This window comes from Paroedura picta, chromosome 10 (assembly GCF_049243985.1).
Source record: "Paroedura picta isolate Pp20150507F chromosome 10, Ppicta_v3.0, whole genome shotgun sequence".
Taxonomy (NCBI): domain Eukaryota; kingdom Metazoa; phylum Chordata; class Lepidosauria; order Squamata; family Gekkonidae; genus Paroedura; species Paroedura picta.
In genome coordinates this window covers 3,001,713-3,017,274 of record NC_135378.1, presented here as the reverse complement: position 1 = coordinate 3,017,274, position 15,562 = coordinate 3,001,713, and the positions used below count along the sequence as shown (strand labels likewise).

The following is a 15,562-nucleotide window of genomic DNA, read 5'->3' as shown; positions in this document are numbered from 1 at the left end:
GAATGGTAGAGGACAGGAAGGCCTGGAGGATCATTGTCCATGGGGTCGCGATGGGTCGGACACGACTTTGCACCTAACAACAACACTCGAGGCACAGGTCAAACGGTTAGCTGGCCAGGCATTTTTCCATCTTCGCCAAGCCTGGTTACTAACGCCCTACCTGTCCTCCGAACACCTCACCACATTGATCCATGCAAACAGTGACCTCCAAAATATATGTTTGTAACTTGCTCTATGCTGGCCTGACTTTGGGCTTGCTCCAGAACCTGTAACTGGTGTAAAATGCGGCTGCTAGGGTCCTCACAGGTGCTACATCATGGAGGGCCCACATCCAGCCTGTGCTGAGGCAGCTGCATTGGTTGCCAGTTGTTCTCTGGATCAGGTTCAAGGTTTTGGTTCTGACCTTTAAGGCCTTACACAGTCTGGGCCCAGCATATTTGAGGGACCTTACGCTCTGTGGGTACTAATTTATTGGTCATTCCTGGCCCAAGGGAGGCTCACTTGGCCTCAACTAGGGCTTGGGCCTTTTCGTTGCTGGCCCCGACCTGGTGGAATGAGCTCCCAGAAGAGCTGCGGGCCCTGTGGGAGCTTCCAGCATTCCCCAGGGCCTGCAAAATGGAGCTCTTCCACCAGGTGTAATGCTCGGCATGGTCAGTGGCAAAAGGAAACGTGGTCGCCAAAGGATCTGCTGGCTCAACACGATCAAAGCCGATACAGGGATGACCATGAACCCACTAAAAGAAGCAGTCAGAGACAGGGGCGCATGGCGAAGACTTTCCTATAGAATCGCCGAGGGTCGGACATGACTGAATGGATCACATCATCATCATCTTGTTCTATGGGGTTGTTTTATTGTGCATTTTATATTGTATTAGATATTGGTTTTTAAGTTTGGGGGTTTATATACGTTGTAACCCACCTCATGCCTCCAGGGGGAGGCGAGTAAGAAATTACATAATAATAATAATAATAGAATAATAAAATAATTTTGTGTTTTCACTATACAATCCCCGTGAGAGAAATCGTATATATCATGGTACATCAACCACTTACCTTTTAATATAATTTCTCTACTGTAGGTGCTTCCAGTGTTGAAATCCACAAGGGTTCTTTGATCATGATTATATTTATAGAAAGTGAAAAATGGCTTCAACTTACTAGTGGAAAAAAACATTCATAGGACAGTAATTTTTTTTAACTTCTGTCTTCCTTTTGGGGGAAATATTCTAATGATATTATTTCCTTTAGGTTATTAGCTAACCAGCTCTAATAAAAAGGCTTCAGTTTTTAAAAATATAGATATGGATTTCAGGTCCCTTCCAACTCTATTATTCTATGATTCTATATTATTTTTGTTATATTACCACAAAAACAAGCCATTGTGATAAGATACATAAATCACAACACAGAAGTTGGTGGTTTGTTTATTTTGCCTGCTCTTCCGTGGATGTAAATGTGACTGAAAAGGCTTGTTGTTAAAATGTGGGAAGAAAAGCTCAAGCAAAATAAATCCAGTAGCTGGAGATCTGAGTGAAGCTCTCATTCTAGCAGAGACTCTGTGGGTGGCATGCTGACCTGGTAGGAGGAGATGAGGGCATCACTCTTTTGATCAGCTCTGAGTGGCTTTCAGGCTTAGGGATATCAGTGCAAGAGATGTTAGAGTTCTATGGATGGTTATCTCAGGAGTGTGGGGGTGCTCCATGAAGGCTGGTGCTGCTGTAAAACTTTCTAATGCTAGTCCAGAATAGCTTGACAGGGTCTACCTGCAGATGTATAACTAGAGGCATCAGTATCTTAGTCCACATCATAATGCTAGTGAGTGGTAAATGAGAAGGGGTATTTAGACTGTGTCACATCTGAATGTTTAGTATACTGTGTTGCATTTAGTATGGAACCTGACAACTCACAATTCAATTTCCAGTTTTCCAACAATGGGCTCTACAGAGGAGTGTCAAAAGAACTGCACAGTTGGAATGGCTGGTTTGGTTCTCTCCCTTCTTTCATCCGCATGGTTCCCACTAGATCTCTCTGCCCATCAAGATGCTCTAATTCTGGTGGGAAACTTGCTTGCAGGTAGGAGAACAGTTGAGCGCTGACTGCTGAATCATGCCCATCCGTTTTTTCTGTGTCTGTCACATTTGCTGCAGCTTTTCTGCCCTGTTTCTTTCTCTCTTGATTCACCCCCACCCCCACCCCAGCCTCCTGTAGTTTTGCTTTGTGTATTTCAAAACAGTCCCTGAAAGTGCTACTTGTCTGCTGGTTTACTGGCCTGATTGATAAAACTTAGATTTTAATCTGATAACACTTCAGAGTTTAAATCTGATTTTAATTGAAGCCTTGTGTGGAGACTGAGGAGCATGTCCTTTCTACCTTTGGGACTGAATACTGGATTTTGTACATGGCATGTCCTGGAGGATTTGGTCAAACTTCAGTAATTGTCTTTCTTTTTATTTATTTATTTTATTTTTATTTCTTTTTTATTTTATTTATTCTTTTTTATTTTTATTGTCTTTTATTTTATTGAAGTAATTGTCTTTATTTATTTATTTTATTGTAAATTTAGCACTTTCTCCTTCACATAGTCATTTACTCATTTATTCGGCATCACAGCTGTCTTGAGATGATACCTTAGGGTAGCGATCCCCAACCCGTGGGCTGCGGACCACATGTGTTCCGTCGACTAATTGGAGGTGGGCCCCGAAGGACGCCTTCTCCCCCCCCCCCCAGCCCTTTACAACACACTTTGGGTGTCCTTGTCTCCCATCACTCCCAGATGGGACTACCTCGTTGCAGAGAAACAAGCTCAGGGTTCCCATTGATTTGTCATTGTCATGAGTTAAAATTTCCATGAAAATAAAATGTTCTTTATGTTCATTGTTGTGGCGTGTCTGTATCTTATTTTGAAGGGATGTTTAAACATTACCATAGCGATCAGAGAGCGTTAGGGCAGTGGTTGAGAGTAGAGGAGTAAACTACCCCCCACTGGGCCTCAGTAAAACTGTCAAGCGTTGAGTGGTCCCCAGTGATAAAAAGCTTGGGGCACCACTGCCTTAGGGAATCTGGCACCTATTTCTCCTAGTGGGGAACTCCGCCCTTATGGGGAATAGATGGCCTGTATCGCAAAGGCATTGGACATTGAGATTACAACAGCAGATGACAAGCCTAAATAAACCTGAGTGGCTTATTCTGAGATTCGATGGGATCTGTAGTCTTCCCTGTAATAGAGGGCTTAATGGTGCTGACAACCCTGATCTGGTTGAAACCATCCTCACTACAAGCCACTCCTAGGAAGACTAAGGCTCTTTATAAGATCAGTTGGGTCTCAGCTATCTTCTTGTCCAGTCACCCACCTCAGTCTTCAGAAATCACTGAAGATATGCAGATCAGACAGCACACCCATAGATCTCAAGGGCAGAAGAATTGATGCATTGGGCTGAAAAATCTATTTGTTGGAAGCCTTGACTTTCCACATAGCTGTCTCTCAAGCTGTTATGAGAAGATGCCAGCTGTGCTTGTGGGAGAGCCTCTCACCTTACTTTGAGATGCTACCTGAGGATCAAGGGGCCCTAGCCAAGATGATTAAAGTGGAGGCTGTCCGCCTCACAAAGCAGAAGATCAGTGAGCAGAAGCACTTTTGAGTTAATCCTGTTATATTATTAAACTGTGTCACAGCATCCAAACACAGCCACATGGTAAGCAAAAGAATTAACTTTTGCTTATATATTCCTACTGTTATGATGGCCAGTTCTTAGTCTGCCGAAGAGTGCTTGCACTTGAAAGCTCACGCCCTGAATATTTATTTATCATACTTCTATACCACCCTCGCCGGAGGCTCAGGGCGGTTTACATTATAACAGAGAACCATACATAAAACAGTCTGTAGAACATGTACATCGATAACCAACAATTGCAACCAAACATAACACAGTATAACAGTAAACAATCATAATACAAACAGGTCCAGGGCTTGTTGATGGGATTCTGAGGGGGGTGGCTTATTGATTGAATTCTGAGGGGGGGTGGGGGGGGGAGCAGGGGCCCTTGGTCGCTGTAGATTACGTCTGGTCTCGGCCAAATGCCTGGTGGAGGAGCGCCTTTTTGCAGGCCCTGCAGAACTGTTTAAGCTCCGTCAGGGCCCTGATCTCCTCTGGGAGCTCGTTCCACCAGGTAGGGGCCAGAACAGAGAATGCTCTGGCCCTGGTCGAGACCAGACAGACTTCTTTAGGGCCAGGGATCCTTAGCTGATTGGAGGCATCTTTGTTGGTCTTAAAGGTGCTGCTGGACTCTGATTTTATTGTGCTACTTCAGACAAACATGGCTACCCATTTGAATAATGGTGTACTCACAGATATGAAGAGGAATTGGCAGATGGTGAAATCTTTGAATGTATTTTCTGGCTCATCAGCTCCAGAACCTTGGTACCAACAGAGGCAACATGGCTGAGGGACATTGCCGCCGCTTGAGCCCCTGCTCCACTTGCTTTCCTGCTGGTGCCCTGACTTCCTGCCACCAGCTGTGGTTTGCTGCCAGCAGCAGCTGCGCAGTGCCAGGCTGAGGGGGAGCCCCTTCTATGGCGGCCACTGGAGAGCACCAAAGGTAAACCAGTAGCAGAGTGGCAGGGCAGCCCCCGAGGCAGCAGCCAGGGAGGAGGATGAGGAGGAGCCGCGGCCCGGTAACGACTGATCCACAAACCGGTCCCTGGACCGGGGGTTGGGGAGCACTGATCTAGTAGGCATCACAGAAACTTGGTGGAATGATTCTCATGACTGTAAGGTAATAGTGGATAGATATGAACTGTTCAGAAAAAACAGAATAGATCGACAAGGAGGAGTGGCACTGTATGTGAGGAAAGGGCTTCTCTGTCAGGAAATTCTAGTGAAGGAGAGTATATCTACAGTGGAAAGCATCTGGGTGAAAATAAGCGTGGGGAAAACAAACAGTGTGGTGGTTGGTGTCTGCTACCGACCGCCTGACCAACGAGAGGATGTGGATGCTGCGCTTTGTAAGCAGCTTGGGAAAATATCCAAGTGGCAGGACCTTGTCATCATGGGTGACTTCAATTTCCCAGATGTGTGCTGGGAAACAAACTCTGCGAAGCGTCCTCAGTCATGCAACTTTCTGACCTGCCTGGCTGACAATTTCATTTATCAAATGGTAGATGAACCCACAAGAGGTTCAGCCATACTGGACTTAATACTGGCAAGAGTTGGTGGATGAGGTGAAGGAGGTGGGGACCCTAGGGGGAAGTGACCATGTCCTCATAGAATTCCTTTTGAGATGGGGAGCCAAGGAAGCTTGTAGCCAGACGCGGATGTTGGATTTTCGTAGGGCAAACTTGAATAAACTCAGAGACATGATGAGTGTCATACCATGGACGAGAATGCTGGAAGGGAAGGGAGCATGTGAAGGGTGGGCGCTACTCAAACAAGAGCTATTGCATGCTCAATCAATGACTATCCCAGAAAGACGAAAACACTGCAGGAGCTCTAAGAAGCCTATTTGGATGAACAGAGAACTTCAAGAGGAACTAAGAAAGAAAAGGAAAATGTTCAGGAAATGGAGGGAAGGACAGAGCTCTAAAGAAGAGTACCTACAGGTTACTAGGCACTGTAGATCAATCATCAGAAAGGCCAAAGCTGAGAGTGAGCTAAGATTGGCTAGGGAAGCCCATTGTAACAAGAAAAGTTTTTTTCAGTTATGTGAGGAGCAAACGTAAAGTAAAGGAGGCAATAGGCCCACTGTTGGGTGCAGGGGCGCAAACGTGCATGCGCGGCAGTCTGCGCATGCACGTTTGCGCCGCCGCCGGCTCCCCCTCCCGGCCCCTCCGGGCCGCCAGCAAATCGGCAAGCTTCTCTTCCCTCCCCTCCCAAAACAAGAAGCTTGCCGGGCCGCGAGCTAATCGGCTGCTTTGGTGGCCGAGAAGCTCGCGGCTTCTCGCTTCGGGGGGGGGAGGGAAGAAGGAGCCGCAGCCCGGCGCCAAGGCCTTCACGGCCCGGCACCAGGCCGCGGCCCGCGGGTTGGGGACCACTGATCTTCGGGACCTCTAAGGACTGGAGATGTCCCGGAGGACTGGAAGAGAGCAAAAGTTATTCCGATCTTCAAAAAAGGGAGGAAGGATGACCCGGGAAACTACAGACCAGTGAGTCTGACTTCTTTTATGGGGAAGATAATGGAGCAGATATTAAAGGGAGCGATCTGCAAACATCTGGAGGACAATCTGGTGAGCCAAGGAAGTGGGGTTCCTCAGGGCTCAGGGCTCGGTCCAGTACTTTTTAACATATTTATTAATGACTAGATGAGGGGGTGGACGGATTCCAGAAGATAGAGACAGAGTTCAACGAGAATTGAACACAATGGAAACATGGGCAAATGAGAACAAGATACAATGTAATAGATAAGTGTAAGGTTCTGCATCTGGGTCAGAAAAATGAAAAGCATGCCTACTGGATGGGGGATATTCTTCAAGGTAACACTGTGTGAACGAGACCTTGGGGTACTTGTGGATTGTAAGCTAAACATGAGCAGGCAGTGTGCTGCAGCGGTAAAAAAGGCAAATGCCTTTTTGGGCTGTACCAACAGGGGCATCACATCAAAATCACAAGATGTCATAGTCCCATTGTATACGGCACTGGTCAGACCACACCTGGAGTACTGTGTGCAGTTCTGGTGGCCTCACTTCAAGAAGGACGTCGATAAAATTGAAAGGGTACAGAGGAGAGCGACGAAGATGATCTGGGACCAAGGGACCAAGCCCTATGAAGATAGGTTGAGGCAATTGGGAATGTTCAGCCTGGAGAAAAAGAGGTTGAGAGGGGACATGATAGCCCTCAAGTATTTGAAAGGTTGTCACTTGGAGGAGGGCAGGATGCTGTTTCTGTTGGCTGCAGAGGAGAGGACACGCAGTAATGGGTTTAAACTACAAGTACAACGATATAGGCTAGATATCCGGAAAAAAAATTTCACAGTCAGAGTAGTTCAACAGTGGAATAGGCTGCCTAAGAAGGTGTTGAGTTCCCCCTCACTGGCAGTCTTCAAGCAAAGGTTGGATACACACTTTTCTTGGATGTTTCAGGATGCTTAGGGCTGATCCTGCGTTGAGCAGGGGCTTGGACTAGATGGCCTGTATGCCCCCTTCCAACTCTATGATTCTGTGATTCTATAAGATATGGAACTAAAGCCGATTTCTAATACCACTACGATCATTTAGAAAATTGTAATAATTTCCTTTATCATCTACTCGTCTTGTCATTAATGGTCCCAGTGTGGGCCTGCATTAGAAGACAGATGATGAAAACATAGTTGTTCATCAATGTCTTCTGTGCAGACACACATTCCCTCCTGCCTGCCCTGCAGTGAACACTATCTGGATATATAAAAAGGATGAAACATAAATATACTGGATGATCATTTAATTAAAAATACCTGGGACTAGGTTTGTAGCAGCATTTATTTATTTATTTTGTTATTTATTTATTATATTTATATACCGCCCTCCCCGGAGGCTCAGTGGAGCATAAGTCATTGAGGGAATGGGGGTTGTGACTCTGCCCACTAGACCAGTGGTACTGGTACTGGTCTGTGGATCAGTTGGTACTGGACCTTGGGGGCTGCCCTGCCACTCTGCCACCAGCTCACCTTTGGTGCTTTCCAGCGGCCACCATGGCTGGGGCTCCCCCTTCTGCTGGCAGTGCCCCCGAGCAGGCAGCGGGAAGTCAGGGGTGCTGGCAGGAAAGCAAGTGGAGCAGGGGCTCAGGCGGCGGCAGCGACGTCCCTTGGCAAAAGACTACCCACCCACCCCCAAGGCCTCAGTAAAATTGTCAAGTGTTGACCGGTCCCCGGTAATAAAAAGGTTGGGGACCACTGCACTAGACAATATTTTGGCAAGTCATGCACAGTTGAGCAAAGCTCCCCCTTTATAAGAGTTTTTATAATTAGGGAAATGTGTCCACAGCTGGCCTGTGCAGGAGCAGTTCCAGTGTGTGTCTGCACAGAAGATGTTGATGAACAAAATTTACACATAAGCAGCTTTGATTTGTATGGCCTTTCTGTACTTGCAGAGTTTTTGTTCTTGAGATGAAGTCTTATGAATATCTTTGCAAAGTGGCACCTCTTTCTGTGGCACCTCTATGACAAACAAAATTTAATTCTGGGTGTAAGCTTTTGTGTTTAAGTGTACTTATGCCCACACATAAAAACTTATATCCAGAATTAAACTTTGTTAGTCTTAAAGGTGTTGCTGGACTCAAACTCTGTTCTATTGCTTCAGACCAACACAGTTGACCCCTCAAGGATATTTCTGCAGTTCAAAGAAAGAAGAAACTTTAAACTATCTAGAGATAAATGTGTATTGACAAATGTGAATGTTACTGTTTCCACTTGTAATGTTTGTTTATATAGTTCTTTATGTGATATCAAGATTTTATGGACTATGTGTCTTCTAATAGCAACAATTGTCATGATTGCAGCTAGTTCTGCAAAGTCTCTGAAAAACCCTTGGACCACTGAGGAGGATACTAATACTGGTGCAGCTAAACAGGAGGAACCTTGGCCAGCTCTGGCTGAAAGGACTCTGGTAGTTTTGGTGGAGCAAATTTTTTCTCACTTGCTGAAGATCATTAATATTTGTGCTCATGTGATGGATGATGTTGCACCTGGTCCAGCAATAAAGGTACTTGCATTATGTCTTCTGTGTCATTTGTTAATAATAGTACTTAATATAGGCTTTTGTTTATCTGTTACAGGAGTGGTAGGATATAAATCCATTTAATAAATAAATAATAAATTAATATTACCTTCCAACCATAAACTGTTAACTAGCAGCCTCTTCTACAGCTGAATCCACAAATTCCTCATACGCTACCCATCTCTGCAGTTTCCTGCTATGTGCAGAAGGCTCTGTGTATTGGGACACATATCCAACATCGGGGGGGGGACAAGGAGAGGGAGCAGTGGCCCGGTGCCGAGGCCTTCGTGGGGACCACTGCTATTGGTGATACAATTTGTCTTGTACCTCCTTCTTCGGGAGAAGCTCACAGTTCTCACATTCCTAGCACCCTATGTTTCATTTCTGTGAAAGTGCTGTTGATCAAGCCTGTCCAGAAATTAAATTCAGTGTCATGTAAACCTTGCCCCTCCAGCTCTGTGTGGTGCTGGTCGCCTTGTGAAACACTGTGAACTACTTACTTCTCAGCGCTCTTAGCTCCGTACAGCACACAGAGAGCCAGAAGAAAGCATGGCTGCAGTCTAACTGACGGCAGTGACAGCACCAGGAATCTGTTAATGCTGTTTTCTGCTTCTTCTGGAGATGTGCTTATTGCCTTCTCTCAGGAGAGGAAGACTCTGCAGGTTGCCCTGGGGGATGAGGGAAGCTGGCAGGTGTGTATTTGCGGGTTTTTCAGTGGGGCCCACAGTTCTGCTAGGGCATCCCTCCAGCAGTTAGAACCCACCAAACGTTGAGTGGCATTCAATGGGTCAGTCACTAGTATTACATTGATTCTGCTGGGATCTTTGTAATAAAAACCATTCCTGACATAACTCAAGAGCAGTTTACTTAGAATAATAGAATCAGAGTTGGAAGGGACCTCTTGCACTATGCAGGGCACTCACAATTAGGGTTGGGCGCTTCAGAGTTGCAAGTGGGTGTTCGCGCCCGAAGCAGCCAGCGGGGGAGGGGGAGGTGTGGGCGCTGGAGCACACAGAAACAGGCATTGTACCTGTGTGTTTACACCCGCACCTCCCCCCCCCCGCACCAAACAGCCACTTTGGATGCCAAAGCACCCAACCCTACAGCTGTCCCCTGCCACCCCCTTGAGCCTTCCCAGAATCAGCCTCTCCGCCAGATGGCTCTCCAGCTGCTGTTTAAAAATCTCCAAAGATGGAGAACCCACCACCTCCCGGGGAAGCCTGTTCCACTGAGAAACCACATAAATTGTGGCATAAGTTTTCATGAACCATGGTTCATTTAATCAGCAAAAACAGAAGTGCATCATTGGAGCTTTGCTAGAATCCTACTTTCTGAACCTAGACTTCTAATTTCTCAAAAGTATGATTTGCATTTTTTGCCATTTGTAGGCTAAAATTAGCAATGCTTGTATCTTGATTTCATACAAGAAAGGGCGTGTGTGTATAATAGTGGCTTTGAAACTACAGTAAATAATGCCTCCAAAAGTACAAAATTTGTTGTTATGTGCGAAGTCGTGTCCGACCCATCGCGACCCCATGGACAATGATCCTCCAGGCCTTCCTGCCCTCTACCATTCCCCGGAGTCCATTTAAGTTTGCACCTACTGCTTCAGTGATTCCATCCAGCCACCTCATTCTCTGTCGTCCCCTTCTTCTTTTGCCCTCGATCGCTCCCAGCATTAGGCTCTTCTCCAGGGAATCCTTCCTTCTCATGAGGTGGCCAAAGTATTTGAGTTTCAACTTCAGGATCTGGCCTTCTAAAGAGCAGTCAGGGTTGATCTCCTCTAGGACTGACCGGTTTGTTCGCCTTGCAGTCCAAGGGACTCGCAAGAGTCTTCTCCAGCACCAGAGTTCAAAAGCCTCAATTCTTTGACGCTCGGCCTTCCTTATGGTCCAACTTTCGCAGCCATACATTGCAACTGGGAAGACCATAGCCTTGACTAGACACACTTTTGTTGGCAGGATGATGTCTCTGCTTTTTAGGATGCTGTCTAGATTTGCCATAGCTTTCCTCCCCAGGAGCAAGCGTCTTTTAATTTCTTTGCTGCAGTCCCCATCTGCAGTGATCTTGGAGCCCAGGAAAATAAAATCTGTCACTATCTCCATTTCTTCCCCATCTATTTGCCAGGAATTGAGAGGGCCGGATGCCATGATCTTTGTTTTCTTGATGTTGAGTTTCAAGCCAAACTTTGCACTCTCCTCCTTCACCCACATCAACAGGCTCTTTAGTTCCTCTTCACTTTCTGCCATTAGAGTGGTATCATCTGCATATCTGAGGTTGTTGATATTTCTCCCTGCAATCTTGATCGCAATTTGTGACTCCTCTAATCCCGCATTTCTCATGATGTGCTCTGCATACAAGTTAAATAGGCAAGGCGACAGTATACAGCCTTGCCGAACTCCTTTCTCAATTTTGAACCAGTCAGTAATTCCATGTTCAGTTCTCACTGTTGCTTCTTGACCTGCATATAAATTTCTCAAGAGACAAATAAGATGCTCTGGTATTCCCATCTCTTTAAGAACTTGCCACAATTTGTTGTGCTCCACACAATCAAAGGCTTTAGCATAATCAATGAAGCAGAAGTAGACATTCTTCTGGTACTCCCTAGCTTTCTCCATGATCCAGCGTATGTTGGCAATTTGGTCTCTAGTTCCTCTGCCTCTTCGAAATCCTGCCTGTACTTCTGGAAGTTCTCGGTCCACATATTGCTGGAGCCTAGCTTGTAGGATTTTGAGCATAACTTTGCTAGCATGAGAAATTAGTGCAATGGTGCGGTAGTTTGAACATTCTTTGGCATTGCCCTTCTTTGGGATTGGAATGTAAACTGACCTTTTCCAATCCTGTGGCCATTGTTGAGTTTTCCAAATTTGCTGGCATATTGAGTGTAGCACTTTTACTGCATCGTCTTTTAAGATTTTGAATAGTTCAACTGGAATGCTGTCACCACCACTAGCTTTATTGTTGCTCAGACTTCCTAAGGCCCATTTGACTTCACATTCCAGGATGTCTGGCTCCAGGTCAGTAACTACCCCACTGTGGTCATCCGGGATGTTAAGCTCGCTCTTGTATAGTTCTTCTGTATAATTTTGCCACCTTTGTTTAATCTCTTCTGCTTCTGTGAGGTCCCTACCATTTTGGTCCCTTATCATACCCAACTTTGCATGAAACATTCTCTTCATATCTCCAATTTTCTTGAAAAGATCTCTGGTCCTCCCCATTCTATTGTTTTCTTCTATTTGTTTGCACTGTTCATTTAAGAAGGCATTCTTATCTCTTCTAGCTTTTCTCTGGAATTCTGCATTCAATTGGGTGTATCTTTCTCTTTTTCCCTTGCCTTTCACTTCCCTTCTCTCCTTAGCTATTTGTAAAGCTTCCTCAGACAGCCATTTTGATTTCTTGCATTTCTTTTTCTTTGGGATAGTTTTAGTTGCTACCTCTTGTACAATGTTGCTAACCTCCGTCCATAGTTCTTCAGGCACTCTGTCTATCAGATCTAATTCCTTAAATCTATTTGTCACCTCTACTGTGTATTCGTCGGGGATATGATTTAGTTCATACCTGAGTGGCCTAGTGCTTTTCCCTACTTTCTTCAATTTAAACCTAAATTTTGCAACAAGAAGCTCATGATCTGAACCACAATCAGCTCCTGGTCTTGTTTTTATTGACTGGATAGAACTTTTCCATCTTTGGCTGCAGAGCACATAGTCAATCTGATTTCTGTGTTGACCGTCTGGTGATGTCCATGTGTAGAGTCGTCTCTTGGGTTGTTGGAAAAGAGTGTTTGCTATGACCATTGTATTCTCTTGACAAAATTCTACCAGCCTGTGCCCTGCTTCATTTTGTACTCCAAGGCCAAACTTGCCTGTTATCCCGGTTATCTTTTGGCTTCCTACTTTAGCATTCCAATCCCCCATGATGATAAGCACATCATTTTTTGGCGTTGCTTCTAGAAGGTGTTGTAGGGCTTCATAGAACTGATCAACTTCATCCTCTTCAGCAGCAGTGGTTGGGGCATAGACCTGGATCACTGTGATGTTGAATTGTTTGCCTTGGATTCGAACTGAGATCATTCTGTCATTTTGGGGATTGTATCCCAAGACTGCTTTTCCTACTCTCTTATTGATTATGAAGGCTACTCCATTTCTTCTGCGAGATTCTTGTCCACAGTAGTAGACCTGATGGTCATCTGAATTAAATAAAGTACAAAATAGTCATTTATAAATCTTCATAAAGGCAATCGTGAGTATTAACCATACAGCAGGGGTAGTCAACCTGTGGTCCTCCAGATGTCCATGGACTACAATTCCCATGAGCCCCTGCCAGCATTGCTGGAGGACCATAGGTTGACTACCCCTGCCATACAGTACTGTAAATTTGTGTAATACAAAAATAGTTCAGGTAAAAGTCTAATAGATTCGTTCCAACTCCAGTCCAAATGAGGATATGGTAGTGGGCAGCAGTAGATTGGCTGAGGAGTCACCAACAATTCTCCTCCCTTCCTTCAGTTTTCTGTTTGTTTAAAGCTAATATGAATCATTTATTGATGATGTAAGCATGTGGATTTATATGGTCACTTTCTTTTTGAGGCAACATTACCATCTTTAACGAATCCACCCTCTCTGAGCCCAATTCGGCGCAAAGGAAAAGAGAAGGAAATTACCGAACAGGCATCTGCAGCAATGAGCCCTAAAAAAAGCACTGAAAACAGCCCAGGTAGGAAGGACCAGTCTGTCCAGCAATGCAGAGGATGGGGGACACTGCTTTGGCTGTGCCCTGTACAATCCATCCATTCTTTTGTAGTACTGTCTGCTTTATCATCCACCCCCTGCTTCAGTTCTCTGCCCCAGCCTTTTGTTTCTGCCCCTCATGATCACCTTTTTATCACAACAATATACTGACTGAACTCCACAAGGTTGAATGATTTGCTTGCTTTATCCCTAGGTAGTAAAAATGTAGCCCTATTTCTAGTCACATTCTGAAGATTTAAGGGCACTTAAGTGTTCTTCAGGAAGAGCAACAATTTCCCCCAGTCCAGAATGTTCAGTGAACAGCCTTGCCCTGGGGACAAGCTCCTCCTCAGCGACCAGACTGGCACGACTCTCCAGCTAGTGCCTGGGGCTGTGTGCTTCTGGCAGCCAGCGCTGCATGGGGGCGCTTATCGTGGCATTCCGGGTGGGGTGGGATTTGGCTGTTGTGCATTCCCTGGGCGGAAGGTGGGGCTCAGCAGTAAGCTTGAGTATCTGGCAGTTCTTATTTCCCATGAGTGCTGGGAAACAAAGCCTTTACTGTACAGAGAAATACACGGTAGGCATTTTTATGCATGGGAGATAAGTATATCTTTAATGGGTATATCTTTAATGGGAAGTAGAATGAATTAATCTACACAGAAAGTATGGACTAGTGGGTAACAAACCATCTGTCCTCCCTGGCAACATGTCTATTAAAATTGGAATACTATAGAGAAGTTGTGTGACCCCTGGGCAGGGATGATACACTGGCTCTAAGGGTTTAGCACTCTGAAAATATAATACTTCTTTCTTTAAATTTATCAGCTCCAAGGCAAATAGATGCTTCAGGTCCAACTCCAGCAAGCAAATCATCACTGCTGGGCAACTTTTATCACCTGCCTTCCTATCTGAAGCTGTATGATGTTTTGAAAGCAACCCACGCCAACTATAAGGTACCATGTTCTTTTACTGAAAAACTTGCACATGCCTTCTGCCTTCCTTCCTTCCTTCTTGTCTGTCTGTCCTTCTTTCACTCACTCACTCACTCACTCTCAGACATACAGACACTGCCCTCCGTTGCAGCTCAGGGCGATTTGCATTTGAACTTTTGATACAGGACAAAAAAACATGGTTGTGATCCAATATAAAGAAAAACATAATTGTGAATGTATAACGTTACTAACAGCATAACACTGAATAGTAGAACATTTAACATTTTAATGATAAACACTGCACCATGGATCTGTTCTTCATCTGTTTGATGGCTGGGGGGGGGGAGTGCTCAATGAACTGAACAGGAAAACTTCTTTAAAAGCAAATTTCTTTATTCAGAGAAGTAGACATCCTTATAAGGCATATACAGGAATGGCAAATCGAGGGAACGTTCCTCTGCTAAACCCAACCTCACCTCCTTCCCCCCCTCCTTTGGGAAGGTGATGGCCAGCCTTTCAAAGGAGCCTAAACATTTGGTGCAATCTAGCACTACCAGAGTGTGGGAGACGGGGGGGGGGGGCTGGGGAGGATGAGCTAAGCTGTGGGAACTGAAAGCATGTTTGTCCTTCAGGTACCAGGCAGCTTAGGAACTGGAATATATCACAAGCTGACCTGGCTGTAGTTTGGTGGAGTTGGTTTATTGGCCTCAACCAAAGGCTTGGTGGAAGAGCTTCGGTTTGCAGGCCCTGCGGAATTGGTCTGACATTATCTAAGTAATCCTTGTGAGCTGAGTTTCTTCACTTTATAAATGTTAGGTCCCAGAGAACATGTTCACATTTTCTACATTCACAAGAGAGGAAAAATGTTTTTGTATTTACTTCATTTATAGTCCACCTTTTTCACTGAGACTCAAGGTAGATTACAATTCAGCTAGACAGCCAAGAACTCCAGTGAATTATGCAGTCTAGGGTTACAACATTGTTTGTTTGTTTGTTCTTTGGAAAACAATCTTAAGGCAGGACAAAGCAGAAAGCAGGCTACAAAAGTAAGATACGTACAGTACATACAGTAAACAGTGCATCTCATCTCATTGAAATAAAGCAAGCAAAGTTTCCTCATCACATTATCTTCCTGTCTGGAATACATTTACCCACAGAACACCTGACTTTTATTAGCACTCTGAATCACTTTGTCACTAGTTTGGTAAATTTCCATAATG

General features: G+C 45.0%; 1 protein-coding gene across 4 annotated transcripts in view; it reads left to right on the top strand.

Moving 5' to 3' along the window:
- The window catches only part of HTT (huntingtin), a 241,735-nt gene that overhangs the window by 112,300 nt on the left and 113,873 nt on the right, over positions 1-15,562 (top strand). For all 4 annotated transcript variants that reach the window (XM_077301601.1, XM_077301602.1, XM_077301600.1 and 1 more), the window contains 4 exons: positions 1,922-2,073; positions 8,466-8,668; positions 13,270-13,396; positions 14,236-14,363. In XM_077301601.1, the coding sequence (XP_077157716.1) occupies positions 1,922-2,073; positions 8,466-8,668; positions 13,270-13,396; positions 14,236-14,363 (610 nt within the window). The remainder of the gene's footprint in view (positions 1-1,921; positions 2,074-8,465; positions 8,669-13,269; positions 13,397-14,235; positions 14,364-15,562) is intronic.